This window comes from Lolium perenne, chromosome 1 (genome assembly GCF_019359855.2).
Source record: "Lolium perenne isolate Kyuss_39 chromosome 1, Kyuss_2.0, whole genome shotgun sequence".
NCBI classification, from domain to species: Eukaryota; Viridiplantae; Streptophyta; class Magnoliopsida; order Poales; family Poaceae; genus Lolium; species Lolium perenne.
The window spans coordinates 266,260,258-266,275,515 of NC_067244.2; the positions used below are offsets into that span (position 1 = coordinate 266,260,258).

The 15,258-nt window shown below is 47.5% G+C and overlaps 1 protein-coding gene across 2 annotated transcripts; it reads right to left on the bottom strand.

Moving 5' to 3' along the window:
* Nucleotides 1–817: 817 nt before the first annotated feature.
* Nucleotides 818–9,581, bottom strand: LOC127327873 (probable receptor-like protein kinase At2g42960). Of its 2 annotated transcripts, XM_051354678.2 has the most exons (10): nt 9,274–9,581; nt 7,679–8,363; nt 7,457–7,561; nt 5,330–5,452; nt 5,032–5,202; nt 4,659–4,788; nt 4,209–4,418; nt 4,040–4,111; nt 2,601–2,609; nt 818–2,360 (listed from the first exon to the last, which is right to left on the bottom strand). In XM_051354678.2, the coding sequence occupies exons 2-10, from the start codon at nt 8,344–8,346 to the stop codon at nt 1,221–1,223; spliced, it is 2,628 nt and encodes an 875-aa protein (XP_051210638.1). In that variant the 5' UTR covers nt 8,347–8,363; nt 9,274–9,581; the 3' UTR covers nt 818–1,220. The 2 variants fall into 2 exon arrangements, with proteins under 2 accessions (XP_051210638.1, XP_051210637.1); XM_051354677.2 differs by lacking the exons at nt 818–2,360; nt 2,601–2,609 and having other exon boundaries at nt 3,707–4,111; nt 7,679–8,354; nt 9,274–9,577.
* Nucleotides 9,582–15,258: the final 5,677 nt, after the last annotated feature.

Consider the following 15,258-nt stretch of genomic DNA (forward strand, 5'->3'; position numbering starts at 1 on the left):
GAAGTACAACTGTTGAGCTTGAGTCTGTATGTCAACTGAAGCTCAGAAGACACATTCTGGCACGTGAGCTCTATGCTTTATTAAAGCCACTTAGGGACTCTAAGAAGATTCCACATAAGCAAAAGCAACAGATAAATACTAGCATTAAAAAAATGATGAGATTAAAAGTATATCATGAGACTTCTTGGCCGATTTCTATCTTGATTCTCCTGCAACTGTTATTGCTACATACAGTACATACACACAGGTAGTACATTTTATTTTGACATGAAGTACAAAACTCTCGTGCTCATTAGTTCCATCAAGGAATCGTGTTACTTTATCAGCTCCAACTTCTCACTGCATAAACTTGCACTAAAAGCTATCTGTAAAGCAAAGAAAGCATAATCTGGCCACCAATTATAAAGCACCCGACAAGAACAAATACTTCGCTACCCAGGGAGGCAGGGACAGAAACTCATATTAACTTGTGCTACAAAACTGGTTCTAGGGTTCTTCAGCATATATTGATCCAAGATATAGTACATACTCCACCTCCGTCCCATGTTGTAGGATGTCTTAGATCTAACAATCTAAAAACTTCTATATGAGATTTAGTGTCTAGGTACATCCAAATTTAGACTAATCTGAGGGAGTGCATAAAATAAAGTACTACTAGTACTAGGAGTGGGTGCAACAAAGATGATATGGTCCAACAGCATATACTGGTCTGAAATACAGTACAAAGGAACATGCATATGCAAGACTCATCTGATCGCCCGCTATCATGCAAAAGAGATACTCGTCTTGGGGTATTTACTCAATAATCCAAAAGAGATAACTATAAAGAACCTTTTACAATCATGTAACCATTGGCTATTGCCTACCAACAATACACGAACCTGATATTATTAAGCAAATGATCGATACCAAGTAGGAATCTAGTGATCCATTTGTGCATCAAGCGATAATTTTCTGGGTGCATACCAAGAGACAGCAGCTAGAAATGACCTTAAGCGTTTGAAACATAGACAAAATATAGCTACAAGGAGGGGAAGAGTAATCTATTGCAACCAGCACCAACAAATGATACCTTGACACTGCTTATGCGCTAAAAGCATGGCTGGCTGTCAATATATATATTCATATAGGACAGCAGGAAACCCTAACGAGAAGGAGAGTTCGATGGCACACCACATTCAATCATCAGATAATGGGATCCAACTTGCACGGAACGGTGTTCACCAGTAGTCGCCGCAGGAGCACTTGCCCTCCTTGAAATGGTGGAACCGCTTGTTGTCCCTGACAATGAGCTCCCTCCCGACGATCCTCGACATGATCTTGATGGCGTTGTGGCAGTCCCCGCAGATCCTGAGGTTCTTGATGATGCGGAGCGGTGTCCGGGCAGGAGTGCTGATCAGGCCGTAGGCGATGGCCAGCCTCTCGCTGTGGTACAGCAGGGCCTGCTCCTTGGCCTCCTGGTCGATGTCGTGGAGCACGTACCTCGTGTCGGGCACGTAGCGCTGCTCGTTCACCACCTTCTTCTCGATCTTGGGCGGCAGCCTGTACTCCCCCAGCTTGTTCCTCCCGTCGAGCATGTTGATCCCGAGGCGCCTCTTGGGAGGCGGGGTCGGCAGCTTCTTAGGGTTGAGCTTGGACGGGTCAAGCGAGACCAGCAGCTCCTCTGCCCGGTCCTCAAGGTCGACGTCGCCATTCATGCGTGCCAGGTTCAAGAGCGACTCCCACACCATGGCATTGGGCTCGAACGGCAGCTTCTCGATGTACTCCACAGCCTCGTCGAGATGCCCCGACTTGCCCAGGACCTCGATGATCCCAACATAGTGCTCCACGCCCGGCTCGATGCCGTGGTCCCTGGCCATGGCGTCGAAGTAGAGCAGCGCCTCCTCGATGGCCTCCGCGTTGGCGCAGGCGTCGAGCACCAGCGAGAAGGTGCGCGCGGTGGGCGGCACGCCGCACCGCTTCATCTCCTCGAAGAGCTGCAGCGCGGCGTCGCCCAGCCCGTTGGCCGCGTAGCCGGCGATCATGATGTGCCAGGAGGCCGCGTCCCGGTCGGGCATGTGGTCGAACGTCCTGCGCGCGTGCGTCATGTTCCCGCACCGCCCGTACATCTCCAGCACCTTGTTGTTCACCTGCAGGTCGGCGCGGAAGGGCGAGCGGAGCAGGAAGTCGTGCACCTTGCGGAGATCCTCGAGCAGCTTCGGGGTGGAGCAGGCGGCCGCCAGCGCGTGGAAGGAGGGGGCGTCGGCGCGCGCCCCCTTCTCGAGCAGCTCCACCGCCTCCTTTACCCGCCCGTCATGGCATAGATTGATCAGATCCTCCGGCCCCGCCACGGGCTGCTGAGGCGGCGGCGGTGCCTGCTGCTGTGGGGGTGGGGTGGGAGGAGGCGGGCCGTAGGTTTGGCGCGGTGGGGGTGGCCCCGGCGGGGGCGGGGCGGGAGGAGGCGGGCCGTAGCTGTGGCGCGGTGGGGGTGGCCCTTGCTGCTGCTGCGGGTAGTTGTTCCTCGGTGGGATGGGCGACTGCTGCGGGTAGTTATCCCTCGGCGGCGGGGGAGGCGCCTGGCGCTGCTGGTAGGGGTAGTTGTTCGCCGGCGGGGGAGGCGCTTGGCGCTGCTGGTAGTTGTCCCGCGGCGGGATGGGCGCCTGATGCTGCTGGTAGTCGTTCCTCGGCGAGAGAGGCGCCTGCTGCTGGTAACTATTCCTCGGCGGCGGGGGAGGGGCCGGGTACTGCTGGTGGTTGTTCGCCGGCGGCCCCTGAGGCGTCCAGTGGTGAGGGGGTCCTTGGGGAGGCGGCGGCCCCCACTGGTCCTGAGGCTGGTGCTGGTGGGTGTGGTTGGGGACGGCGGCGGCGGAAGGGTGGTAGGCAAAGGAGGCGGGCGACGAGGAGATGGCGCGGCGGGGGGAGAGGAGGTGGAGGAGGGAGCGGGACCTGGAGGAGGAGAAGGCGAGGGAGCGGAGCGGGCCGGCGGCCATGGCGCGGTGGATGGCGGCGGTGGCGGCGGCCATGGCGAGGCAAGACAGAGTCGAAGGGGATCTTCCTGGGTGAGAAAACTGTGCGGGGTTTAGGCGAGACGGATGAGATATTTCCGGCCTCGCGAATGGACTCTTCATGTCTACTGGGCTGGTGCCACTCTGGGCCGTGAGTGCACAGAGAGGCCCAATCCCTTAATATTCGATCCAACATTCACGTTATGATGAAAATGATGTGTTCAAAGGTTCACTTCTTTTAAGATCATTTAAGTTATTTGCTCTGGCCATCGCGTGGTACACGTGATAAGCTACTTTCAAACAAACAAAAAAAAGTTATTTGCTCTGGCCTAAAGACAATCACCATTTCAGTTATGAATACTTTTTCTTTGTTTGTTAGAAAAACAAGTTGATCAACATTGTGTTCACTTTTCTTTAATTAACGAAACCTGCCACATTTAGATATCTGAGACAGCGTTTTGTTTTGAAATCACCACAATGTGCACATTAGCACGCGTCGAACGGGCTTGGGTAATTTTTTTGCTGATGGGTATTTTCAGTTCTGACTCTTCATTTGTCATCTCCACTTTAGGTTCCCTTCAAAAATGCATCTCCATTTCAGGTCATCCGCCATCAAAAAAGAATTTTCAGGTCATCCGCCCTCAAAAAGGAATTTTCAGGTCATCCAATTCAAAATCGTCCCAAAATGAGATGCACTGACTAAATATAACATACACATCATCTTTGAAAACAATACAGACAAAGGACTAACAATTACCTTAATACGTTTATTTGTTCATTCAAGAGATCCTAAAAGAAAAGGAAAAAACAATCTGTACAGGCTCCCCGACAAGCAACAGAACGCCCAACGGAAAGTGCTACAGAGTCTCAGGGGATGATCAGCAGTGCGCGCGCGCTCTCTCTACCGCCTACAGTACAAAATGAAGTGCAATGCCCTACAGAAATGCTCATCTTGCTGCTACCTTCTACCTCTACTCTCGGCCAGACGCCTGGCCACCCTCGGTCTGCAGTTCTCAAGGTTGGAATCTCGTGGAAGGGCCCGAGTCGCCGCTGACCTCGAACTCGCTCGAGCTCGCCTTGGACTCCGTGTCCGCGTTGCCGGCGTGGCCCCTCCTGCTCCTCCGGTCCTGAAATATAAGGTCAGAACACATGATTCAGATATATGGCCAGGAAATGGTATAATATTTGTTTGTGTTTGAGGAGCAGAGGATGACTGGTACCAACCTCCCTTGACGGGACGTCTTCTGCCTCTAGCATCCGGACAACGTGACCCATGGAGGGTCTCTTCTCGGAATCTGGGTCGACGCACCTCAGTGCCACCAGAAGGGCGCGCTTGAGAGCGCGGATCGTCGGCTTTACCTCCATGTCACGGTCCACCACCTCCTCGGCTCTCCTCGTGCCAACCATCATTTTCAGCCACTCCACTAGATGCACCTGCATCCGTGTAATTGTTGATTAAAATTTGCAGCTGCCGACATGTTAGCGCGACAGAGAAAATAAAGTTGCAAAAGTAACAGAACGGGACTAGGTTTAAATGAATGTTGTGAGATAGCCATACAGTTGAAACAAATTATCTTCCCAAGCAGATGTTATTTTTTGCTGCAAACAAAATGGCCACCAGTATGCACTGCTGATCATGCATGATATAATTGAGGTAGTAGAATATATGCTCACCTCATTCGCTGGCCGACCGTAATCGACAGGATCCCTCCCAGTAACTGCTTCCAGTAGCAGCACACCAAAGCTGTAGACATCGCTCTTCTCGTTTAACAGTCCTGTGTTGGCATATTCAGGGGCTACATACCTGAAACGGTGACATAATAAATGTTAAGCGCTCCCGTAAAGCTAAATGCTTTAATAAATGAAGAGCTCACTCCTCGAAATTTCAAATCCCCTAGTGGCTAGTGTATATGAATATCAAACATTTCCATGACTACAGTCAGGTACTGCAATAAAAATGGCCTTGTTCATCAATTGATGCAGAGGCTGTTCCCCTTTTCGAAAAAAAAAGTCAGGTACTGCAAATTACAAAATCACAATAACATACCCAAAAGTTCCCATAACTCGAGTTGTGATATGGCTCTTCCCTGCACCCAACATCTTGGCCAATCCAAAATCAGAAAGCTTTCCGTTGAAATCCTCATCAATTAGGATATTGCTTGATTTGATATCGCGATGCACAACTTTTGGTTCTATGGCTTCATGTAGATAAGAGAGCCTGTATATCATTTAGTTTCAGAGAATGTATTGGCCAACTATAAATATGCCTATATAAAAGGGGCAAAGAGATGGATATAACTATTCCTATATAAAAGGGGCAAAGAGATGGATGGTTTGATTCTTACGCCTTGGCAATTCCAAGAACGATTTTCATTCGAGCTTCCCAAGTAAGAACACCATGTTGCCGCATGGCACCGTGGATCCACTGTTCCAAGTTTCCATTATTCACATACTCATACACAAGCATCCTGGAATAGAAGTTCAATGATGGGATCAAGATGACATAAAGCATAGAACATACTGTGCATAAGAAGTAGATAGATTCACACGCTGTAAAGACATACACCACAACACACACAGCCAAATCATGATGGTGAAAGCATAAACCAAGACTGGTCTCATGGAAACCTTGAACTGCCTGTGTACTACTGAATTATGCACATATATTCAAATAGGAAGTTAAACCAAGGAGCATGTCGCTGGTATCTTCAATTTATCATAAAGTGGAACACAAATATATTTTTGTCGTTTCACAAAAAACTCTCAGTCCAACAGGCAGTTCTAAGACAACTTTATCTGCTTCTTTAGCGAAATACATTCCAGAAAAATGATGGATGCCTAAGAGGAGAGGAACTAGATAACAACAAAAAGAACAGCTACCCATATCCAATTACAAGAGAACCAAATCCTGAGTGATGGGGATAAATTTTTGTCTTTCATTTTTTTGTTTTGTTTTAGAGACATATCTAGGACGGTGTGGCCATACACTCAGGATTTGGTGCATGTCCACACCGTCCTAGATACGTCTCTAAAACAAAAAAGTTGAAAGACAAAATTTTATTTCTAAGACATGTGTACAGTGGGTTGGCTGATAGATTGTCAAAAATTCTTGAGGTAGACACCAGGGATGTACTTATTTGGCAATGAATGATCTAAAAGCACCTCTATTTCGCAAAAAATTTCCTGGTGTGGTGCTATTTAAGCAGCGTTGGCTAATGCCAAGCCGTACTTATTTGGCAATGAATGATCTAAAAGCACCTCTATTTCGCAAATAACTTTCTATCTTGATGCTATTTAAGCAGTGTTGGCTAATGCCAAGCCCTACTGCTTTATTCATGAAAGCTCGGGTAAATGGTTGCAGCCTGAATTGTGTTAAGCATATGTTTAGTACAACAGTTTGCCACCATAGTATTACGGCGAATGCCTGACTCTGATTACACATGTGCATGCCTATACCGGCTACACCTACAGTGGCCGGACTCATCCAAAAAGACATTCCTGTATTTCGATTGGTCTCTAATAAGTTTTTTTATCCATATCCCGTTTGCCACCTGTGTATTTACAGTCCTCCTGCCATTCCACTGTTGACCTTAGTATTGTTATGAAGGAGCCCTTCTTTAATCAAAAACTTCTGTTTTGAGTAATCACCACATTCCCAAGTTCAACAATGCTAGTTGGAAGAGGTTTCACAATATTATTACCAGTATCAAATTCTCTGTTGAGACTTAAGATAGGTGGCGTTGAGGTGCCATTATGGCTTTTGTAAGCAGGACAGAAGAAACTATTGTAGTGACCAATGAGAAAGGGGAAACAACCTAGGCAGGAAGTAGTTTTCTTTTGCATTTCTAGCCCAAAACTCATCATGGTCCAGATATTAAAAAGTGTCCTGTCTTTAGTGAGCAATAGGTTAATACATGAACTAAGAATTGAATAGGGTTGCCAATTGTGAACTATAAATTGCAAACTGTGATATTGCTTAAGAATGAAGATACAAACTTCGATGCCGTGCCCATAATAAGAACCACTGAACCAAAAAAAAAAATCAAACAAATTAAGAGGATACCCCACTGAACCAAAAAAGAAAAATCAAACAAATTAAGAGGATACCCTACTGAGGGTTTGGCTGCAAGTCATTCTGCACTAGAATTTTCTTAATAATGATTAAAATGTGATCGGTAAAATTTATGAACGAAGAGATGTCGTGCAGAAGACATGTCTGTACAAGGGCTGACTTTTGTATGTAAATTGAGTGTTTTTTGGCACATGCATTATGATGAAGTTGAATTAGACTACAAATGTTTGAAAGTTTCTCGAAGAAAAATATTTGATAGGACAGAATGTTCTTATTTGTCTTGAAGAATTAATCACCACGCGAGTCAAGTGTGCAAGTGTGCATAAATCGGTACATATCCTATGCAAATAACTACTATAGCACAAACATAACTAGTCATCTATTGGTGAAGGTGACTGACCTGTGGATTCCCTCGACGCAATATCCTAGCAGGCGGACAAGGTTTTTATGCCTGACGTGGCCAATAGCCTCAACTTCAACCCTGAACTCCTTTTCCGCCTGGCCCCTGTAGTACCATATCAAAACACAGTCAATATGATGACAGTACACAGAGGATAGCATACTATTTCAAGTTTTGTGAGTGCTGTGTTTCAAAGATCAAATATAATTCAGAGTTCCATACATGTTATTCAGAAGCTTCTTTATTGCAACATCAGTCCCGTTTATGAGTCGACCACGGTAGACTACCCCATATCCACCCTCTCCAATGATATTCTCCTTAGAAAACCGATTGGTAGAGTGCTCCAGATCCCTCAGAGTGAACCAATGGCCCCAACCCAGGTGTGAAAATTCTGGGAGACCAACCAGAGGGGACGCGGAGACAGTTGCATACTGAGTATACTGCCTCCTAGTATTGCCCGAGTTGCCTTCGTCGCCAGAATACGAACTACCAGCCCTATCGCATTGGTAGACCGAGCTGCACTGGCTCAAATTATCAGCATCACTTGATTTCGTCCTAACCAAGTGCCCCAGCATTTTCCTGGAATCTTTATCATGAGGTTTCTCTTTTACTGTCAGTGCATGGCTCTCTTGCACTTGGTAGTTCTCAACAACAGCGTGTTGGCGCACTTCATCCACTGCAATCTCCTTTGATACATCCGGGATTTGAGATACTGGGATGTTATCAAAAGACTTCTTTGGCTTCCTCCGATATATCGACCAGAAGCACATGAAACCTAGTATACAGAAGATTACCACCCAGATACTGATGCCAATCACTATCCACAGCCTCAGACCAAACGGCGGCGTCTTGGATGATAGCTCTGCGCGTAGGCTTTCGCCTGTCGGCATCTTTATTTCTGAGCAGCCTGCACACCAGGATCAGCAATGTAATGTTAACTTAGCAATCATTCCATTAGATGTAAGGCAATGAAGCAATTCATTGAACACAGCAAGAAGACAAACTGAGATTAATATCAGAACATGGCATGGACATCATTGAACACATCAAGAAAGACAAATTGAGATTAATGTCAAGGAAGATAAGCTGAGGTTAATATCAGAACATGACACTAAATTCATTGAACACAGTAAAGACAAGCAGAGATTAATTCCCACACACTTCACTGAACACAGCAAGCAAGACATGCAGAGATTAATATCAGACATGCTTAGTATAGCATACTTATCTGAATGAGGACAATACAACAATAATAAGCCGGTCTACACTACAGAGCAGGAAGCAATCATTATCAATAAAAAAAATCAAAAGAGGAGGAGGAAATGGGAAGAACATGTCTGAGGCGCAAGTTTCATGTGAGAGTGAGGCGAATTAAAAGAGCCAAGGCATTGGTGGGGAAATCGCTGCTCCCCGACTACCTGCCCCCTCCCAGGATGAACACTGCTCCTGGGAGCGCACGGCCAGGTAGATCAACAGCACCGCGTATTATCACTAGGGATTTATAGGAGAAAACAAATCGCGCATTTGCTGGAGTGAGCGAAACCAAAATATCCCTGTCAAATCAAATCAAAACTTTCCCCTTTACCCTTGGCCGGAAAAGATTCGATCCGCTTCCTTCCTCGCTACCCCGGGAAGGGATTCAGTCCAATCCAATCTAATCTAATCGAGTCAATCTGGAGCTCACAGCAACCGCATTGGATCAAGAAACATGATCCAGGAACAGCTCACGCTGTCGCACAGAGCATGGACACCTATAGCAGCTCCAATGCGAACCAGGCAGGAGAAGAGGGGGAGGCGGACGGAGGGTTGAAGCAAACCTCTCGAGAAAGCGAAGACTTGAAAGAAACCCCAGGCGGCCACCGGCCACCACCCCCGCTAGGGTTCTTGGAGAAGTACTAGCGGTATTGGTACCGCACTGTCAGTCACTACCCCCCACCTTGCCGCCGCCGCCTCTGACTGTTCGTCCTCCGGCAGCTCCCTGGCCAGTGACAAGCTATGATGCGTCGGCGAAGGACGTGGCGGAAGCTGGCCGCCTCCGGGGCGCAGTGGCAGGGGTGGATTGGGAGGAGGGAGAAGGAGACAGCAGCGGAAGGGGAGCATTAAAGTTTGGGTCACAGCTGATGAGTGCAGAGAAAAAAAAAAAGAAATAGGAATAAAACAGCTGTGGCGCCATATTTGCTAGGAGCACCAGGTGGTGTGACTATTAAAGTTGATGATTTACCTTAACTATGCTAGTAATGTAAAACATTTGTTCCTAAATGGAGTATAAGATATTTTGGGTGTTTAAATTAAACTCCAAAATCATCTTATGTTTGAAAGCGAAGAATAAGTATCTAAGTATGCTAGTTCCCTACAAAGAATTATAACTAAGTATTGGCCATGATGTGGTCAAGCCTAGAATACATAGATAATATATAGTATGTAAGTAAACCATGTTAAAGAGAAAAAAATAACTACCTCAGTCAGACTTGTAGATACACGCCCCACGTGCCATTCGATGAATGGAGTCGTGGTGCGTGGCGATCGCAAAATCACTACACACAGCACAACATTGATGACATGTCACTCTAACTGAAAAAGAATCTTTCGAGTTAGTAAACACACTAGGCATCAACAAGAGATTTCGTTTTTTGTGGGAATTTGATCCGATTGTTTTTGTATTAACCATCACCGCGTAAATCTGGTTGTCGTCGTTCTAATTGTGCCATAATATCCTATTTGATATTCTTTTAGAAACACCGAGTAGACAACAAGACATACAAAAACCCACGTGCACTTATTTTGACAAGTGCATCATCTTCGTACACGCATGAGCTTAGACGTAAGGCTTCAACTTTCATGAGCTTCGGATGCGGTGAATCCCATTAGCCAATGAAGCCATGTTTGGTCCTATAGAGACTTCTTTTTGTGGAAGTGAGGACACAATGCCCCATCATCGTGAAGTAATGCATGTACCAACTAAACTAAATCTAGGCCACGACAAGACATGCATACCATGAGAGTCCGCCTGAGTAGAGGCAAAGATAAACAAAACAAAAACATTGGGATAAGATTGTACTAGACCGAGCAAACAACTAGAAACAACTACACCCCCAACATTGTAAATTACCAAAATAAATATGATTTACCAGAGAATAAGGGGGGAGGACAGACGGAGGTCAGCGCGGTTCTAACAAACCTCTCGAGCTAGCAGTGGCTGGTGAGAGACCCCTGGTGGGTGGGCGACCGCCTCTGCTAGTGTTCTTGGAGCACTACTTATGGTCCTGGTGATACTACATTGTTAGTTTCCTACAAGTTGTTGTCGTCGCGTCTCTGAATGTTTGTCCTCGGCCAGCTCCCCGACCCAATGGCTAGGTATGGTACGCTGGTGATGGACGTGGGGGAGGATGGTCGATGGCTCTGTGGCGACAATGGTGGAGGTGGATTGGGAGGAGGAAGAAGAAGGGAATAACAACGGAACGGTAGGTCACTACTGCTTAGTGCATGAAATAAATGAAATAGGAACAAAAGAGTTGTGGCGCCATAATTGCTATGGACACAAGGTGATGTGATTATGAAAGTTGATGATTTACCTTAACTGTGCTAATAATGTCTTAAATAAGTGTCCTTAAAAATAATTATAATAAGTATTGGTGTCACTATGCGGTCAAACCTAGAATAGATCAGATCATGTAAGTAAACTATTTTATTTTAAAGAGAGAGAAACTAAAACGGTCTCACATACACATACACGCTCCATGTGTCATTCTACAAGTGATGATGTGGTGCTTGGCGATTGATAAAGTCGTCACATGTAATGTGCCACTGTTAATGGAGAAAATGTTATGCATTGGCAGGAGACAACTGTGGATGCAAAACATGAGATTGAAATTGGTTCTAATTACTACCTCTTATCAGCCATGAAAAAGAACTTGTTTGTATTTCCAAACGTACGAATGGATCTTATGCATTGGCTAGATACACTAGTAGCTCATTTTTCAGAAAAAGAATAATGCTCTCTGAAATCACCTGTCGCTAAATAGACGATCATAATATATGTTGCCTAATTACATATATCTAGATATATTTCAGTAGCTCAATACCTATAAAATAATTCTCTCCGATCTATAATACTTGTCGTTGAGTAGACGCTCCGTAATACTTGTCACCAAATCGTATGTATCTAGATATATATTTTAGTGTCTATTCAGCGATAAATATTATGAATCGGAGGGTGTACCAAACTTTTGCTAGGAGCTCATCCTACTTCTTTCTCTTCGCGGGAGAGAGAGAGAGAGAGATCGTGCGCTAATGCTACAATCTCATCATAAACCTTTGGCAGTAGTTCAACCATTTGACACAAAGCTAAACCTCACATGATGCTACTGCACTTCACTCTCACCTACTAGAACCTGGGGCCCACAAGCCAGTGGCCGTGCACGATTCCTGTGTAGCCTAGCGGCGTGCGCCACGCGGCGGAGGTGGGCCCGACACGCGGCGGTGTGAGGTCAAACGGACGCACAGTCCCAAATCTACGGCTCGCTCCGCTGCCGCTGCTGCTCCATGCCCACTAGAGAGAGAGTTTTACGATTTTACCCCTCGCGCGGGCCCGCGGGAAAACTGCGCTTTTTCTGCGCGTTCCGAGGCCCAGCTGGCTCTCTCAACGGCTAGCTCCTCGCGCTGGGCCCACCCGGCCCATGACGCAACGCAACGCAACGCCGCCTCGTCGGCCGTCGACGTCGTGTGTGTGCTGTTGTTTATCGGAGTGGACGGTGGCGTGCTGGCGTCGTGCACGTGAAGAGAAGAGGAGTCACTCAAAAAATATGAGCTCATGTTTCAGTATCTGATTTCTCACTACAAGGGCATCTTCAATCGCGACGACGCAAACGAACCCCGAGCAACTGTTTGCGTCTACCCGGGTTGAAAATGCGTAAGGTATCACCTTCAGCGAGCGACGCAAATCTGACCCAAATATGTGCTAGGTTTGCGTGTGTGCGAGATGGCGCCCATTTTCCCGACCACAGCATTGTCAGATGCCCACCCTATCCACCCGACCGACGCCATGGGGAAGAAATGATGGCCGCTACGTAAGACCAAGAACGACTACGAGGCTAGCGGCTCGGGCGGTTCGGCAAGAAGCCACGGGTCGGGCGGTAAGTCCGCATCGAGCTCGCGCGCCGCCTTTCGGAGGAAAACCGGCCGGTGCCATGGCCGGACGCAAACCTCAACTCGAGGAGCGTGCCGGTCCACCGTGCCGCGCGAGGGACGAGGTGCGCCGCCGCCGAGCGATCTTGCCGTCGGATCTCCGAGAAGATCCGGCGTACGCGCTCAACTCCTACAACTGGATCTCGTTCGGGGCGTGGGAGTTCGACGTGCGCCGCTGATACGTCCATTTTGCATCACTATTTTATATCATAATTTACTGTTATTCATTGATATATTTCATATTTAGAGATGATACTTATGTTTATTTCACCTGTTTTGCATGTTTCATGATTATTGGAGAATTACTCACCGGAGTTAGGATTCTGCTGGAAAAAGCACCGTCAGGATACAATATTTCTGAAGATCAACAGTTGACGGAAAATATACCGAAGCTCTCATTTTTCCAGAAGACGGAGCCAGCCAAAAGGGGAGGCCGAGGAGGGCCGCCATGGGCCCTCCCCATAGGCCGGCGCGGCCACCAGGCCAGGCGCGCCGCCACGTGGGGAGGGGGGCCATGACCCCCCTCGGCCATCTCCCTTTCGCGTACTTCATCTACCCGAAACCCTAAGGTGCAGAGGACGATCAAGAATAGACACAGCAGCCTCTGCGGGGCGGAAAACACCAGAGAGAAAAGAGCTCTCCGGCAGGCTGAAATCCGCCGGGGAAATTCCCTCCCAGAGGGGGAAATCGTCGCCATCGTCACCGTCATCGAGCTGGACTTCATTGAGATCATCATCATCATCTCCACCACCGACACCGTCATCTCCACCGCTGCACCTCGTCTCCGATGTAACATCTAGGGTGGAATCTTGATTATTTCATAGGGGAAACTCTCCCGGTGTTGATTACTCCTTGTTATTGATGCTATTGAGTGAAACCATTGAACCAAGGTTTATGTTCAGATTGTTATTCATCATCATATCACCTCTGATCATGTTCCATATGATGTCTTGTGAGTAGTTCGTTTAGTTCTTGAGGACATGGGTGAAGTCTAAATGTTAGTAGTGAACTATGTTGAGTAATATTTAATGGTTTGATATTTAAGTTGTGGTGTTATTATTCTAGTGGTGTCATGTGAACGTCGACTACATGATACTTCACCTTATGGGCCTAGGGGAATGCATCTTGTATTCGTTTGCTAATTGTGGGGTTGCCGGAGTGACAAAGAACTCGAACCCCGTTGGTATATCGATGCAGGAGGGATAGCAGGATCTCAGAGTTTAAGGCTGTGGTTAGATTTATCTTAATTACTTTCTTGTATTTGCGGATGCTTGCAAGGGGTTTAATCACAAGTATGTATTAGTCCTAGGAAGGGCGGTGCATTAGCATAGGTTCACCCACACAACACTTATCAAAACAATGAAGATTAATCAACTATAGGAAGCGAAAGCACTAGACTAAATTCCCGTGTGTCCTCAAGAACGTTTGGTCATCATAAGTAAACAAACCGGCTTGTCATTTGTGCTAAAAAGGATTGGGCCACTCGCTGCAATTATTACTCTCGCATTTTACTTACTTGTATTTTATTTATCTGCTATATCAAAACCCCCTGAATACGTCTGTGAGCATTTACAGTGAATCCTTCGTCGAAACTGCTTGTCAACACCTTCTGCTCCTCCTTGGGTTCGACGCTCTTATTTATCAAAAGTACTACGATACACCTCCTATACTTGTGGGTCATCAGCCGCCGTGCTGGCTACCTCGGCGACGTCGAGTACTTCCACCGTGAGATCGTCGCGGAAGAAGAGGAGAAAGGCCAAGAGGATGCGGACGAGGACGAGCACGCGGAGTGCGCAGACTACGACCACAATGATGGCGGGCCGGCGTGGGATCCGGAGACCCAGCCGCTGGACATTACCGAGGAGGAGGCCATTGCCATGGCACTGGCCAATAGCTCACTTTGTGGTAGGGGATCACAATTCAGCTCCGCGAGTCCGCGCTCGCGCAGGGGAGGCCGATGACTCTTCCGGCCACGCCGACGCGTTTCAACGATGGCACGTCGGTTGCTGCTCCGGCCTGGGATCCGTGGCCACCTTCACCACATCCTCCTGCGTAGGCGACGGCCTGGCCGCAGTTGCCGCAGCCTGCCCTACCTCCTCCACCGCCGGCGTACCAGCTTCCATGGCGGACGCCTGAGTTCATCGACCTCGTTAGCGACGATGACCAGTAGGCAGTACCTAGTTTTACCATGCCTTTATGGCATTTTTTATGTTTTTTATTAATGTAAATTATGACTTCCACGAATGGGAAAAAATTGCGTCGTGTCGCTGGAGCCGCCCCCAACGCAAACGGACGAGCCGTCGATTTCGACCATTTAGAACGACGCACCCGTTTGAGCGTCCGAAATACGTCGTTCCGCTGGAGATGCCCTAAGAGTACCCGCGACCGATGACTGGCTTATAGATTATCTAATTTTTTTGCGAATAACTTACAGATTATCTCAAGTGTCATTCTCACCAGCTGGCTGAAATGATGGCTGCCCAAGTATCGGAATCATCGGCAGTGTATCTGTCCGACATGTGGGGCTGCCTGAGAAGATAGTCACCGGACGAGATGGGTGGATGGAACGAGTAGGTTGTCGACTCAAATGGGCACGCGCAGACTCGAACTCAATCTCG